Here is a 17,333-nt window from a genome sequence, read left to right on the forward strand (position 1 = left end):
TCAAGACAGTATGTTACTCATGGCTTTGGGTATCAGATTTTAGTCTTGGGTAAAATCTCCGATACCAATATTCCATTTTAGCCTGGTATCGGCACCGATATCGATACCAGTATCAGTATCGGTGCATCCCTAGAAATAACCATTTATCTTCAACTGTATAATTAGGATATAACAAATATACAGTGAAGAACTATATAGACACTGCTGTGAACATATGGAGCCACATATGTTGAGCGATGACTGGCAGTTTTCTACCTGGCCAATTACACTGTACTTTCTTCAAATTCCTAAGTTGTTCTGTGCTGACTTCGTGAAATCGTGTTTGTGTATGTGTGTGTATGCATGTGTGTGTATGCTGAGGGAAGTTGACAACAGGCTGTGGAAGTGTACTTTAGGGCCATCCTGATGGCTAAGTTTAGATCAAATGCTGACTCGTGCTATGCTGTCGTATGTCTCTCTCCTCACTTTCCCTCCTTAACTGTACAGTCTGAAAAATGCACTTTGTCTTTGAAGAAAAAGAAACAACTAACAAATATGGTCCATTTTGATGTTGGGGGGAAGGGGAGAACAATTTATCCTACCCAATAATCTATGTGATCCCCTGAGAAGACAAGAGGTTGAAAGATGGCTAAAATAATGAGAGTTACAGTACCAGAAAAAGAAAGAACCGGTGAGTTTCAGCGAGTGAGAGAGAGAAAAAGGCAGTGCATGAGATACAGAAAGCAGGAAGAATAGTGCAGTTGTTTGAAAGAGAGAGAGCAAAAACTGTGTTGATGGAGACAGGCTGGTTACCAGATGGGTTTTGTCAAAGAGAGAGAGGGAAACACAGAGAGAGGGAAACAGTAAAGAGATGGAGGCTGATGTGGCCGTCTGTAATGCGATATGGCAGATGCGATTTTATTTTTAGGACACAAGGCCCCAGAACGATAGGTTTTATAGGGTTTTGAGTGGGTTGATCTTTTTAAATATTCAACTTCAATGAAATATGGAGCATGACTCCGGGCTGTTTGGAATTCATAAGTCTGTTTGGCAGGACTGGCCCTGCATATTGAGAGCTGTCAGAGCCGGCCTGAGTGTTAGACACAACCCCCCACCCTCCGCTGGCAGCAGAAACAACGTCAAGAAAGAAAGACCTCAGAGAGACTACCAGAGAGAATGAAAGAGAGACTTCAATTGGAAGTTGAATTATTTAATCACCTTTTGATGTGGAGACAATGGGTGCTATCAGTCTTTTTTTAGGTTGCACTAATTGGTGTGATGGGTGCGATATGCTCCCATGGAACTGTGTTATTAAATGACCAATTGTATTATTAAATTAAAAAGCCCCTATTAAATCATGTCAAATGTTTTGGGGTTTACATCTTATATCTCTCACCTTAATCTTGGCCAGTGTGAAAAGAAAACCAGAAATGCCACCGGCAAAGTTAAAACATACATATTACTGCAGCTTTGATTCTTATTAATGTGCATCGTTAATCTTTGGCGCTAATTTTGTTCACAATTTACTTGCAATCAAACACACTCCTTTTTCCTTGCAAAAGCATTCATCATAAAAATGAGCATTAAAAATGTCTTACGGGTATAAATGGCTGAGAGAGGCTGTCAAGTATGTTCTCCATTTCCACTGCAGTGTGTGTGTGTGTATGTGTGAACAAGAGAGAGGGGGAGGATGAGTCTATTGGTTGTGCTCCTCTACATGCTAATAGACCAGGAGATCCTTTGTCTATCATGTAGTTCTCATCAGTCAGCTAGTTCATTAATCCACATTACTGACTGATTGGAAACTAAGAGAGGAATGTATGCATTTGTGCGTCTGTCTTATCTGCCTGCCTGTCTGTCTGCCTGTCTGTCTGCCTGCCTATCCGTCTGTCTTTCTGTCTGTGGATGCATGCTTGTGAGTGCATTTTGTGTCTGTGTCTGGAGGTGCGTGAAGGGCCACAGATCAATATTCTCCTCACCCAGTGTGACAGGTGTGCGCTGCTGGAGAAAGAGACTGATAGACACCAGTAGTTAGTGTGAGGCCACCGAGGGGAAATACATATGCATTAGACTATGACTGTTGGGGATATTTACCAGCAGCAACCACACAAATAACAACAGGTAGCAGAGCCTGAAACCTAGGGATGTTTAATTCATGCCGGAGGCAGCCGAGTACACTGGCTATACACCTGTATCAATAAAATAGCCAGTGCTTATTAGAAAGGAGGACTGTGTGTGTGTGTGTGTGTGTGTCTGTCTGGCTGTCTAGCTGTGTTTGTCTGATGTCTGCGTTTGTGTGTGTGTGTGTGTGAGAGAGAGAGAGACCCCAGGAGATGATGCTGTCCCTGTATGAGGAAACATTCTCAGTCCATTACCCTGCATGTAGATATAATTAGAGTAAAGCAGGAGTAAGAGCCCAGGCTGCTAGAACCATCTGCCAGGTGTATTTCCATTTTGTAATACAGGCTGACTGATCAGTTTATATCTTAAAGTCTTAAGTTTGCTTTTCTGTCTGACCGTATAAATTGACAACACGACCTTGTCCTTGTTTCTAATGTCTGCTGTGTAAAGAATATCTGTGACTTCTGCCTTTTTTGACTCAGCTGCTGTCAGACACTGTATGGCTCGCAGGCTTTTATGGGACATTAGCCTATGTGCGTAAAGATGACTGCCCCTGATGTCCGTCATGTGGTCCACTTGACCACTTCCAGCGTGCAATGAACACCTGGGGCCAGATATATGAATGATGCATACACACAAAAAGAATTTATGCGCGACTTTCCGAACAGGAAGTGGTATTTTTAAAACAAGCACAGATCCTGTACAGACCCGCGTGTGTTCAATTCAGTTCAATGCACTGAAGCATTGAATTGAATTGAACACACTAACGTCACTTAAATACCACAGGTGATAACGTTACCTAACGTTAAAGTTTATAGGGCAACGGAAGACATAGATGTATGTAAATTAACAGCAGAGAGTGGGGCTCGGTGTGTGTGGGAGCAATGCTCGGCTAGCGCGACACTTTTATCGGTTAAATTACCTGTTCCACGTTTAGCCGTTACATTTCCTATTCCACCAACGTCACATACCACAGGTAATAATGTTACTTACCGTTAAGGTTTGCAGAACAGCAGAAGATGTGGATGTCTGTAAATTGTCGGCGAAGAGTGTGGCTCAATGTGTGAGATCCAATATGGCATTATCAGTATGGGGCTGCCCATACAGTAGCCCATAAGCGAGAGGCCATCTCTTAGTCAAAGACGCCCTCTAGAGGCCATCTCACAAAGCGACATCTCAGTAAGCCTTACCTGACTGACTGACTGACTGAATGCATGACTGAATGCATGACCTGAATTTGCCTTGTGATGCCCTCGGCTGCGCCGTGGGAAAAAGAACGTGCTGTGAGGATGTGAGTACCTCCACGCATGCTTTACTTCTGAGTCAGCTGAGCTGGGTGTGATATAGCAATGTGTCATTGACAAGGATAATGTCGAAGAGGGAATTTGTGCGACATTTTATTTGGAGCCTTAATCGTTTCAACACACCATGGTAGCCTATTAGGTCTCAATAGAGTTTCATATAATAACATTTATAGATGTATGCGTTAACATCCTTTTTTCTACAAGCATAATTTTTATGCTAGCATGATTAAATAGCATTACATATTGTCACCCAAATCGTACACTAATGTGGGAATAAGAATAACAGATATCAGATCATAAATAACCCTAACCTACTCATGTGATAAATCAATAGGCTATTATGGCTCACCATATATAGCGGTGCATAACGATACAATGGCTACTTTGGCGCTGTTAGAGGATGTTGCTAATGCAAGACTAAGGAGAGAACGGGTCTGATTCTCTGGTCCATGGTGTTGATTGGTGTTTATATCCAAACCAGGTTAAACAGGTGTGTGTTGACATCCATGGCTAATTGGGGCAATAGGCTCATGCAAGTGCACACAGTTTCACGATGACTGAAATTTATAAAACAGAACAATGCATGAACGTCACGTAAGCAGGGATTCATAAATCTAAAAAAGAGTTTTATACATCAGGCCCCTGGCATTCACCAAGTCTTCCCCCTGGTCCAAACTGGGAAGATTAGATGTCACCGTTTGCAAAGAAGGATACAGATAACAAACATACTGGCATCAAACCAGGAAGTCACTATCTTTATTTGACTTGATTGCTTTTATCCAAATCACTGTACAATACTGTGATTACATATAGTTTTAGTATGGCATCAATGGTGGCCATTGCACTGTTATGAAATTGTTCATCTGTAAGTAGCAACATACACTGGTCAAACCTGCAATGACACACAACTCTTGACAGGCAGTCTGTGTTGATTTTAATCAATAGGTGTTATTTTATTTTTTTTAAAAAGCTGCTTTAATGGATTTGTCATGTCATAACGGGTTCATTCAATCATCTTGGAAAACGTCACATCCCTAGCACATCATCCATTCCACAGGAGTGGAGAGGTAGATGGTGCGCTCCATAAAAATAGCAGCTGTCCATTGTTTATTCAGAATGGATTCTCAGAGTATTCTGTGCTGTGTGAGCCAGTAGTATGTGTAGGGGAGCAGTACTAGTGGCAGGGAACCAGGCTCTCTTTGGAGACATTGTTAGACCCACCAAGGCGTGCTAACGCGATGTCATGCTTCACTGCAGCTCACAGTGGCTGGGGTTCATACTCAGGGGCGGAGGACCTGGGGGACACTCCAACTCAGCCCTTTCATACCCCCTACGTCTCTCCCTTTTGGTTGTTACCCCGACCCTAATCCACCCCCACACACTTACCCGCCCCCTGCCCCACTCTTTCATCACCATTTGATTTTTATGTGAGGGAATCATCTCTTGGCTTATGCATTGGAGGTTAAATGTGTTGATACGTCTGTATATGTTTGTGTATGTATGTATGCAGTTGTGTTTGTCAAGGCCATTGGCGTGTCCGGTGAAAGAATATTTACAATGATATTTACAATGGATTTGTTTGTAGGTGAGTCATAGAGGGGGACCTATAAATGTCAGGCAACTGTCCCCATTCTCTCTCTTGAACCAGTCTGGCTCTTATCCAGACACCAGTTCTTCTCTCTATAGATTGCCTTTTAGGATCATCTTCTTCCTCTTCTTCTTCCTGTGTATAGGTTTCAAATCTCCCCCACTACTCAGGCAACAAAAAATACACCGATCAGCCAGATGGTGACACGGTAACAAACAACTTCACATTTTGGCCAATAACTCCTGAACGTAGAATCAAAATTTTGTTTCCTCTAATTCCTTGGCTCAAGCTAAATCTATTGCACATACAGGTTTAATTTACGCCTTGATATTTTCTCCGCCAGTTTTATGCAAAATCTTGTTTTTTGCTGTTTCTCCCGTAAAGTTGATCCAATCTCAATGGAATTGACAGTGAAGTCATGCAAACAGGAGGTGAGGCATAATTCCTAAACACTTCATGCTAGAGCAACTTCAGATGCATATTTGGAATGGACCGCAGAGTGTGACCACCTTTGGTCACGCTCCATACTGCCACCATCAGTCCAACCTTGCAATAGCAACTATTTTTTAAAAATCTTTCCAACAAAATTACTTAAATCTCCGCCAAACTTTACAGCATATTTCAATGGCATACATCATTTGTACCATAGATCTTCTTCACTTGTAACTGTTTGGCTGTGACACACAAAAGAACACGACAGCGAAGATGCACAAACAGGAAGGGAGGCAGATTTCCTAAATGCTAGCTCATCCAAACTTCACATACCTGCTTGCAAGAGTAGGCAAAATTTGCAGGACCACATTTGTTCATGGTGAATAGCTCCACCATCAGGACAATTTTTCAAATTTCAAAAATATGTCAGGCAACATTTCAGCTGTAGTCGTTGAGATGTAGAACTTCTCCAAAATCATGAATCAAGCTGATATTGTCACTGTCAAATAATTTGCCCCATAGGCTTGGTCCCAGTAATGGCCGCTTGTGCCTATACTTTTACCATTATCATCATTTAATTTTCTCCTCAATTGCACAAACAAATGTTATCTCCCAATCATTAAAAAACAAATGGAAGACTTTGTCTCTCCCCCTCTGTAGCCCCTAATCAGTTTGCACTGGGGGGATTTCTCTTACTCAACAGAGTTCAAATTAGTATTAAGCCTTTTAAATTTCTAATTTAGTGTTCAGAGGCGGTGAATGTGTGGGGATTATCACTCCTAAACGGTGGTACTATGTTGATGATACTAGACACTGTAACAAGACGGGGTTTTTTTGTTTGTTTGTTTGTTTTTTCATTTTAGTCTTTATTTGATAGTTTGCACTAGAGAGAGACAGGAAAGACTGGGAGAGAGAGGGGGATGACATGCGACAAAGAGCCACCAGGACACCCAGCTCTGCACTAATTTTATGGTTAAAATGTTATTTATTGCATGCATCATTGAGTAATTTCCAACAATTGCTAATTGTGCATTTTTGGTCATTCTGTTAATCTCCACCTGGTACTACACATGTCATAGCAACCTGTCACAACCTACCCAATGTTCAGACAGTGCATACATTTGGACCATAACACGATCAGGATATTTTATAAGATTCTGTCGCACAGACTATTCATGCCAGAGAATATTGGATACATGTATCCCTCGCCTATTGGAGAGTATTTTTCATTTTTGGAAAATGAAATCCAGTCTTGGATACACACACACGCTTCTAAAAGGCTTCCAAATTATGCTGCTTTTCCACTAACACTATTATCTTTTCCCATTCTGTATTTCAACAAAGACTTGGGGGTGTTAAGTACTCAAGCAAGTTAGAAGAGACAGAAGAGGCGGGAGTCAAATCACAGCTCAACAAAGGAAAACACTTTGATATGCATTACAGCAGGACAGGCTTCAGTTACCTATAACTAGGCTGGTTTGCACATCTACCCATGAGGATTGTTATAGTGCTCTTTCAACAATCTACCTCCACCAATCCTTATCTCCTCTCCTATCTCCTTATTGCTCCCTCTGTGTTTTCGCTGTATTTTACTCTGTCGAAATCACGATTATTTCCTGCAAATCATCCCACTTTCTTGGGTTCTTTTAACTGTCCATCTTGTCCTCTTGTCCCTCATCATCCAATTTGTTCATCTCAACTCCACTCTCCTTTCATCCCTGCTTGCCTCTCCTCCTCACTCTTATCCTGTCTCTGCTATCCGTTTATGTAACAGTGAAGCTAGAAAGACAGCTCTGCAGACAGACAGGTAACTACCATTAACAAGCAAGGGACAAAGCCTCGATGACTGGTGTGCTGCCAGGTAATGATCTTTAATTACAGCCAGCCAAATGCACACAGGCAGGCTAACAAGCTGCCCGCTAGCTTCTACTTTCTAAAAGACTCACTGGGGCATATTGGCTCATCACACACATTTATGACACCATACACTTTCAGCTCTTAAATTTAGCTTTCCTCTGCAAGTGTCCTTTTTTAAGGTGAATTCTCTCTCTCTCTCTCTCTCTCTCTCTCTCTCTCTCTCTCTCTCTCTGTCTGGTCTGTACACCCACATTGAGTGATAACAACACAACAGCTTAAACCACAGTACACATATTCTCATACTCACACACACATAGACACAGTAGTGAGGTTGTTTTGCATGTATGGTGTGACCTCTGTGGCAATCCATCCATTAGAGCAAGGGAGGTGTTAAGGGCCGATTCTGGTCTGCTTCTTTTGTTAACTCAGTTATCCCTGTGCTAGTACCTACCCTCAATACTGTCACCCCCTGCCCACCCCAAACCCAGCCAATCAGTTCAGTCTGTTGTCTGTACAGTTTTTGCTGCTCCACCTCTTTGTTTTCCCATTCCTTCTTCCTTCATCGCTCGTTCTATCCTAAGGTAGATAAATGGCAAGGAGAGCCTTTGGGGGTTTGGCCGACCCTAAAGCTAAATGTAGTCATCAAGCATTTGGATCTCTCAGGCAAATGGAACCACAGTATGATTATCTCTCTCTCTTTCCTGCAAGGTAGAGGACAGATTCTGTGATGAACTGGTACTTTAATTTTAAAAAATCCAATATCAGCCATGCATACTTGAACTGGCACAATACACACTTGTTATTCTTTTCATACCAAATTTATGCACAGTCTCAACTGAGTAAGTAACATTGTGCTTTTCAGGGGGTAGTTATACCAAGTGGAAATAAATACAATTATTTGATTTGATATATTAACCCCCCCACCCCCTATTCTGGAAACAAAATTCTTCCATTTTGTATAAGCAAATGATTAAATGACACTTGACAGAATAATAAATAACTATAGAGAGTGGGATGGGGCAGGGGCTTTTGAACTATATAAATCCTATCTAATAAAGATAAGTCGCAGTATGTAAGTGACAAATCAGCTTTCCCTGTGATTTGCTAGCAAACCTTTGTAAGCCTTGTAAGTTTGTAAGCTTTAATTGTGATCTTCAAGAGAAATATCTACTGTGAAGTTATTGTGCATTTTCTTGTTTAGTTGGATCAAGATTCAAGAGTCTACGTTAATTGCCATGTAAACTTACTGGAATTTGCTGTAATGCAGCTGAGGTTAAAAATACAAAAACGGCCAAGATTTGCCAAACAATACAATGCAAACCCACTATACCCAGTCTTATACACTCACACATTCAGAAATTCTGGATGAAAAAAGTAAACTAACAAGACCAAAGTTCACGGGCATTATGGTATGTGCGGTTTCATAGTGAAGCAGTCCTCGCTTTCTTAGCCTTGCATTGATATGTTTCAGATGGAGGCAACACAGGAGAAATGTTTGAAAAATTTGTTAAAATCAAACATTGGAAATGTCCCACATACCCAATTCCACAAGGACATTTTCAAAATAGACGGCCCTCTCCTAAATCAATTAAACACCCTCCCACCCCCAGCTTCAATGTAAACCATACCTGGATTCAAAAATGGTAGTCACTGACCTTTCACCACAAACACCTCATTACAAAACCCACACAACAACCCCCAAGGCTTACTCCCAAGGCTCACCTTTCCCAAGAAGGATTGGTGCGCTCTGAACCATATCAGGAATGGTCATGTGTCTCCTATTGCTAACCTCCAACAATTGGGAATAAGAGCAAGGTCCATGTGTCCCTAGGCTGACGCAAATCACTGTCAGAAGCAATCACTTGGCTGAAGGACTTAAAAATACCTGAGTAAACAATTCTAGTATATGCCTTTTAAAATAATAAACATTCCAGTCAGTAGTTTCCAGTCAGTTTACATATCAGCTGTCTCAGGGGATGATTGTTTAATGGGCCTAACAGATGGTTTAATAGGATTCAGTTTTTAACAGTACATGGGGATGAAGAGGTTTATGTTATGATCAGGCTGACACAGGGGAGCCCTTGCCACTGCATGAAATACATCGGGGATCCTACAGTAACAATGTAAAAATAATTTTATCCTATCTGGTGACTATGTGTATCTGATGTGTAAACCTAGGCTGTTTTCCTCAAGGTTACACGCGCAGCCAAATCTGGGTGAAAATTTGGTGAGCTCAGTGAGGCTGGTAGCCAGTGTGGGCTACCAGCTGCTGCGTGGTAGGTGGTTGAGGCAGGTGATTAAAGACACTGTACAAAACCTGCAAGGTCCCATGTTTGATCCCTGCAAGAGCCAATTTGTCCATCCCAGTTAAAGTATTCTTGAGCAAGCAACTAACCCTAACCCACCCTGCAAAGTGGCTGGCCTTGTGCTCTAACCCTTCTGGTGAAATGCGCACAGAGGGATATGCAGGGAGACAAATTCCTAATTACCCCGTGTGTGTAATAAGGCAGTAGAGTGCTCTAAATTCCTAAGAAGTAGCCCCAGCCTGCAGTGGAATATAGATACCTACCAGAATGATGGAGGTCACTTCTCTTAGCAGGTTCCTATATCTAATTGTGAGGGTTTCTTGCTTCTGTGAGCAGGACTGGGAAAGAGTTGGCACACCGTTTCTGGCTGACAGAAGCACACTCCTGTCCCCCTCTTTTGACTTTTCAGTGCGGTCTGTTTGTATAAGGAGAAGCCAGGCGTGATTACCGTTGGACTGAGGATCCGCATGCCTGCCTAGGTCTGAGTGAAACGCATCATGGCACAGTCAGCAAAGTCTTGTGTCTAAAGAAACAAGGTTGGCCATTCACACAGAGAAGCGCCACTAGGGAGAAACACTTTGAACTCCATGCATTTCAATGGAAGGACGTGCCTGCTCACATTTGGCGGCCTGGCAGAGCGCTGCGATGTGGCTGGCATTTTTTCATCACAGAGCTCAGAGTGGAAAAAGTTTCAATTAGCTCAAGTTTAGAGCCGGTGCAGCGCAGATCACCTGTCACACTGCAATGGGCGACCAGTGAATGACTGAGGAGGCAGAGCTGTTTATTTTGGTCACTCGGCGACCAAAACCATGTACCCTCCTACTTTTCGTCTTTCTCCCTTTCCCCCTCTCAGCAACATGGCTTTCGTCATCTGTGCGCCTAGAGTTTCGTCATCTGTGCACCTAAAGCTTCGTCATCTGTGCCCCTAGAGTTTCGTCATCTGTGCACCTAAAGCTTCGTCATCTGTGCCCCTAGAGTTTCATCATCTGTGCACCTAGAGCTTCGTCATCTGTGCCCCTAGAGTTTCATCATCTGTGCACCTAGAGCTTCGTCATCTGTGCCCCTAGAGTTTCATCATCTGTGCACCTAGAGTTTCGTCATCTGTGCGCCTAGAGTTTTGTCATCTGTGCACCTAGAGCTTCGTCATCTGTGCCCCTAGAGTTTGTGTAAATGGCCACTATGTTGTCCTTCTTTTAGGCTCAGGATCAGGCACTTGAAAGGATTGTGCTAGGCATCAGTGGCTGATGCTTTCATTGCTGAAGGCGAACTACAACGCCAGCTTTCTTACCCCATTTCCTGGGTAGGCATTAGTTACAATAGTGATTAATGCTAGCCATATCATTTCCTCGCCAAACCATCACTTGAAGAACGGTTCAGTTTTTGACTGGAATTTGTGCATTTTGTGCCTAATTGGCAGGAATCTAAGTCTGTCATACTTCCATTCCATATGTTCCACTTGTAGACACAAAAAGAAAGCAAACAGTCAACATTAGACAACACCATCAGCAAACTGCCAAGCCAGCTAGCTATGTGAGTGTGTGTTTGATCAAGCTAACTTTAACTTGTTGTGTCAGTCACTCTGTAGAGAGAAAGTCACTTCACTGTCTGTCTTTTTGTATGTCTGTCTGCGTTCTCCCTTCCTAGTTAGAGTGATCAAATGCTGCGAACTTCATAAGAGTGGAGAGAAGGGGAGGGAGAGACAGATGAGAGGAAAGGCTCATCTGCAGTATTCGAAGTGGCAAATGCAAATGGACCAAATGATCTGACAAGAGGAAAATGTGAGTTCCTCTCTGCAGCTATTTGCAGATGGAAATAAAGAAATGCCTTTCACACTCAGTTTTCTCTATTGGAGGGGCCTTTTACAGTCCTACGAAATGCCATCATATCAGGCGTTTAATAAACTGCTATGGCTCCATCTTGGAATTCCTGATGATGTTCTCGAGCCACCCAGAGCCGCTATTAGGCTGTTTCATTTGAGATTCCACTTGGCTTATTCTGCTACAGATCCACTGTCAGCAGCTGGTTAAAGGACTACAGGCTGTGAGACTAGAATTGTTCTACATGTTCGACACGTTTTACAGCAAAGCTAAAAGCAAGTCGAGAGACAAGAAGCTGAGTCTGCCAGCTCTTTTATCACTCTTTTTGCACCACTCTTCTCTTTTCTCCCTTCCAGCAAAATAGATGACAGCGACAGACTGGTGACTCGGATGGACTGGTAGTTCAGCAGGATCATATTGTTTTTCATGTTTTACTGACATTATAAAATGTCAATCTCCAGGCAACCGTACGTGCATGATTGTTTTGCTCCAACCTCTGAACATCTCTTCATGCAGATGACACCATTGCCACCGCAATAGCAGGGGGGCTCTAGCTTTAACAGTCACTGTGTGGAGGAAAAGAAGAAGAAAGACGAGCCCTGCTGTAGTCCAGACTTTTCACTGTCTGTCTGTCTGCTCAGTCTGCCTGCCTGTCTGCTCCCCCTCCTAGTTGGAATCGTCAACTACTCCTAACTTAACAAGAGGAAGGGAGGAGAGAGGGAGATGAGAGTAAAAGCTCATCTACATCATTTGAAGCAGCAAATGCAAATGGAGCAAATGATCTGACATGAGGAAATGCGAATTCCTCTCTGCTGCTACTTGCAGATGGAAAAAAGAAATGCGTCTCACTTATGCTCTTTTCTCATATTGGACAGGGGCAGTTTTGCACTCGTGTGAATTGCCATCACCGCACACGCTTAATAAAAGACATTGGCTCTGTCTTTGAATTCCTGATGATGTTCTCAAACCATCCAGAGCAGCTATTTGGCTATTTCTGTTGCTCCTTCTCCTATACAGCCAGTGTCAGCTGCTGGTCGAAGGAGTACAGCCTGTAAGGCAAGCCTTGTTTTACATCTCATGAACGTGTTTTACAGCAAAGATGAAGGCATAAGTTGAGAAGCTAACTAGTCTTCAAAGGAAGGGGCAGCTAGGTGGCACAGACAGATAGAGAGAGAAGAAGCTGAACCTGCCAGCTCTTATATCACACTCACCTCTGAAGGCGAAGGCCCTATTAACGAGAAAAGAAATGCACTTCTGGATGAGAAGCCTTGTTAAAGCATGTTTTTCTGTCTTTTTCTTTGACTGTTTTTTTAATTTTAAATGGGTAAATCTAGATTCAGTACTTTGTATTCCTCACTAGTATGCATTTTTCATTCTGGTCATCAGGGGGTTCTTGCAAAGCAGACTATGAAATATTCAAATTTTCGAATTAGCTGTAACAGAGATTGGATGCCTTCCTTCTGTCAAAACCGCTGTTTGACAATAGCCGTATGCGTGTGCTTATCTTTCTCTCCAAGATGACAGAAATGACTTGACCCACAAAGTTTTCAGCAGCAGGAGTGTAAACAGGATATTAAAATGTAAAATGCTGATACCACACTTGATCGTTTTAGCAGTGCAAATAGGGCCAATGACCTTGGCTTCAGATTATACATTTCAGTAGAAGACCAGTCAGCACACTGAATCTTTGTGTGTGTGTAAGTGTTTGTAAAGGATATGTGTTTGTAAGTGTTTGCGGGGAATAGCCCAGATTGTACAGGAGGAAACGGGCATGAGGAGATAGATGATGAGTTTTTAGAGAGGCGAGAAGGTGGACAGGGACAGTACGGGAGTAGGAAGTGGGAGGAACCACAGTAGGGGAATAATTGTCATCGTTTACAACTGAGACTGCAACAACAGAGAGAGAGAGGGGGGGAGGGAGTAGAAAGGGTGGGATAATGAGAGCAGGCTTGGATTTACAGAGCAGTGGTAAATGTTAAGTCACAGCAGCAGAGCAACACACGGTCTTCTCATTTCACCCTTGAAAAATCCCCCACTGCCTCTTGTTTTCCTAACGAGTTTTTGTCTGGCAGCAGCATGGAATTGCTTGTGTTATGTACAAGATGAATGCCGCAATGTGAGTATGAGCGTGCGTTTGTGTGTAATCGTTAGCTTTCCTTGCTTAAGTTTGCCGTTGGTTCCTCCTTGTCTGCTCTCTTTTCCTCCCTTTATCCTTATTTATTTGTCAGAGGTTGTGTTCAGGGACGTTCCTTGTCATTCGTCAGCGCGGCCCATAAAACACACTGTCATGACTGACTGGCCACGCTCCAAACTCATTACCGATTGGCTGACAGAGCGGGCCGCTCTGTTCTGCTCTGCTGTGCTCCACTCCTCTGTTTGCCAGACGTTTCAGGCTCAGGAAACTTTAAATGCGGTGGTGTCTTCCTCCCGCCACTCCTCTCAGCCTCATGCTCAAGGTCACATGAATATGGATTTGCCCTCTCTCTCCAACACACACATACTGATGATGAAGTCTAAGATCTACTCAGGGGATTATAATTCATAACGTAGGTCTGATCTGGGCCGTCGCTCTGTCCCACTGTCTCTGTCTGGCTGTGTGTTGTAAGTAAGAAACCAGAGGGGAGGGCAGGGAAGGAGTGGGATAAAGGAGGGAAGGGAGCAGCAGAGGGGAGGTAAGAGAAATAAGAGAAAGATAAAGTGGACTACTGTGGGGGGACAGAGACCTGGGATGAAGAGGGGAGGAAGGGAGAAGAATGGATGGTAGTGGAATCAGGGGATTGGGGGGGTTGGGGGGGTGTCGTGTAAGAGTAAAGGGAAAGAGACTGGGAGATTGGAAAAAAGGGAAGGGGAAGTAGAATTGATGTTATTGAGTTTCTGTTGCGGTTGATCAGCCATATCCATTTCATCATAGTGGGCTGGCTGAGCGCCACAGTCTGCTGCAGAAAATACATTTTCATCGCTGTGTGTATATGTGAACTTGCATGGTGAGTGTGTTTGTGTGTATATGTGCATTCAGACTAACAGTACGTATAGTGTGCTCATGTGTAACATATGTTTACATATCTTATATGCATCTTCTGTATGTGTATGTATCTTGTGTGTGTGTATGTGTGTGTATATGTACCAAAGTGCTGCTCTGTTTTTCTTCCTAATTATTTCTGTTATACCGCCATTGCCATTTGTATTGCAGCATGATTGACACTTCATTGTGTATTCGCTTGCTTGTTTTCTTTCTCTTTTTACCTTTCTCTTCTCCTTACTGACTTGCAATTTCAGTCTCTGGTTACCCCCTCTCGCTTCCATTTATGTCGTGAGTCAGTCTCACTTTTAGAAGCTGTCTTTAGAAACTTCTTTACAAAATCTCGCCTATTTCTCACCCTCCTCCCTCGTTCTCACATTTTCCCTTGCTCCTTTTTTCTCTGTTTTTTCCTCACAGAAAACACCAAGGCACCTTTACAAAGGTCTCGCTCTCGGCAGAATATAAATGCGGGTTCGGTGCTGGCAAAAGGCCCTCCTGCCAAGGAGGCTCATTACGAGGCCGAGAGCCATCCATCTGCAGCCCGGGGCAAGGCTGCTGCGTGTACGGAGACGGGGCACAGGTACAGGCACACCCCCGGTCTCAGCCACAGGCCGGACAGAGAGAGGGCGGTGGAGAGAGAGAGGGAAAAGGCGATGGAGAAAGCGGTAGAGATTGAAGCACAGCCCGCAGCCTTCCAGCCATCCTCCACTGGCACTACCATCGGTGGCTCTAGCACCAATGGAGAGTCGGATGTGGAGGCGCTCTTGGCTCGACTCAGAGCCCTATGAGATTCACCTTAAAATAAACCCCCATATACACACACACACACACACACACACACACACACACACACACTTGACGAAGCAACTGAAAGGGTTACCTTGAACAACCTAGCTTGTACACCAAGAAACAAGGGGAAATTATTTTGTCATTAAGAGAAGTTTAAATAAAATAAAGTAAGATGTGGCAGAGTGCACCCATGGGGCTTGATTGGATAATTAAATTGCAACTATGCACATTAGCTATAGAAACAAGGACATTTTTGAAATTTCCAGAAATTTGAAGACCATGCTATTAATGCTCAATGTAAATTGGTGGTGCTGAGTTAGAAATCCTCTATTTTCTGTTTTGTCAGCTACAGCACAGACCGCTGGTTAAATCTTGGCCCAGATTGTCTTCAGTAATACCTGCAAGGAATGGAGAATGTTTTTCTAAAGTTGTCATTCAGTGGTTACGCTAGAGTTGTACGTCCTGGAGGTGTTAAGTGGGATATGATCAGTATCATTAGTGTCATATAGTATGCTGGAGAGCTACACTACAATACGGCTACATAGATACAGCTGGGTGTCTACTTATTCTTTCAAAATGCACTGCCAAAACGTTTGGCTATAGCATATACATTCACAACAATAGTAATATGACATAGCCTTTCCTCTGAAAACACAATATGCAATATTGTTATGCACTTTCTATGTAATCCTATAGTATGCAATATACTCTTGTTAAAATTCTTTCAGGTAATTGGCATTACTCATAATTGCCTCTGACCAATAGTATTGAAAACATTTATTTTACACGTTTATCACATTATCTTGGCCTGTTTATTCTAGTTTTAATCACATATCACACAATTATAATCAATTGCATGTCATTAGTCAAGTTCACTTAAGAAAAGAAAACAATTGTGCTTTTATTACCTTTTGTCATTTATTGTTTTTCTATGTTATTTCTCTTTCTTTCTTCCTCTTTCAATCCATTTCATTCCATATGGAGGAGATGGAGTGTCTTTGAAAAGAACTTTTGTATTCAAATCATTGGTCTCAATATTTGTATTTTCTATAGAATTGTTATTTGCATTCCAAAACATGTATACAAAGAAAAAGAGAATGGCCTATTTTTGGAGTTATGCTGTATGATTGTTTTTCACAGGTAATTACTGTAATAATAGATGTCATTTGACGAGTTGGTTTTGATTGTACTGGACTGTTTTGTCTCTGTGTCACTGGTGGTAAAGAGATCAATATACCATGAGGACGGACTGCATGAAGGCAAAGTGACCAACTGTACTGCTCTCTATCCTCTGGCACAATGAAGTGTGTTCATCCAGTGGCAAGTTAACCACAAATAATGCCCAATGCTCCTAGATTCCTATTGAAATTATCTATTATTTACAGGTGTGTTTTTGGCAAGTTGTGATAGAATGAATGATTTCTTTTGTAGACCCATTTACAATAAAATAAGGGAAAAAATGTGTTTGTGTGTTTTCATAAATTGGGACCACTCCGAACATACACTACCAGTCAAAGGTTTTGACACACCTGATTGAATGTACTATGATTTTCATTATCGTAAAGCCATTTTGATCTAAAGGCTTATGCTTGAAATGTGTTTCTTAGACAAATATAAATAGGGAAGTTGATGCCTGATGTATGAATTTCTTTCCAAAGCCTTTGCCTTTCCATCAAGGCAAAGGGCGGCTACTATAAAGAATCTAAAATATAAGATAGTTTTGATTTGTTTAACACTTTGTTGGTCACTGCATAATTCCATTTGTGTTATTTCATAGTTTTGATGTCTTTACTATTATTCTAAAATGTGGGAAAACAGTAAAAATATAGAAAAATCAGTCAAAAAAAAAAGGTCTCTGTGTTTCAGCCATTGGTTTCAGTCATTCTGTGGTATTCTCAGAATTTTATACAGTCAATATACCTTATAGGTAACACTTTACAATAAGGGTACAATAATGTGTCTGGTAATCATTTACTAATGGTGTTCGTGTTAACTAAGGTATTAATTTATACATTATTTAATAGTCATCTTTATAAACTATTAAATGTATAAATTATACCTTAGTTAAGATGAACACCATTAGTAAATTACACATTAGTTAACTGTTAATTAAGGGTTAGT

The 17,333-nt window shown here is 42.1% G+C and overlaps 1 protein-coding gene across 1 annotated transcript in view; it reads left to right on the forward strand.

Moving 5' to 3' along the window:
- The window catches only part of LOC139907732 (protein diaphanous homolog 3-like), a 227,711-nt gene extending 212,483 nt beyond the window's left edge, over positions 1 to 15,228 (forward strand). The window contains exon 28 of the mRNA XM_078282613.1: positions 14,841 to 15,228. Coding sequence (XP_078138739.1) covers positions 14,841 to 15,211 — 371 coding nt within the window. The 3' untranslated portion in view covers positions 15,212 to 15,228. The remainder of the gene's footprint in view (positions 1 to 14,840) is intronic.
- Positions 15,229 to 17,333: the final 2,105 nt, after the last annotated feature.

The sequence above is a fragment of the Centroberyx gerrardi genome, chromosome 1 (assembly GCF_048128805.1).
Source record: "Centroberyx gerrardi isolate f3 chromosome 1, fCenGer3.hap1.cur.20231027, whole genome shotgun sequence".
Lineage (NCBI taxonomy): Eukaryota > Metazoa > Chordata > Actinopteri > Beryciformes > Berycidae > Centroberyx > Centroberyx gerrardi.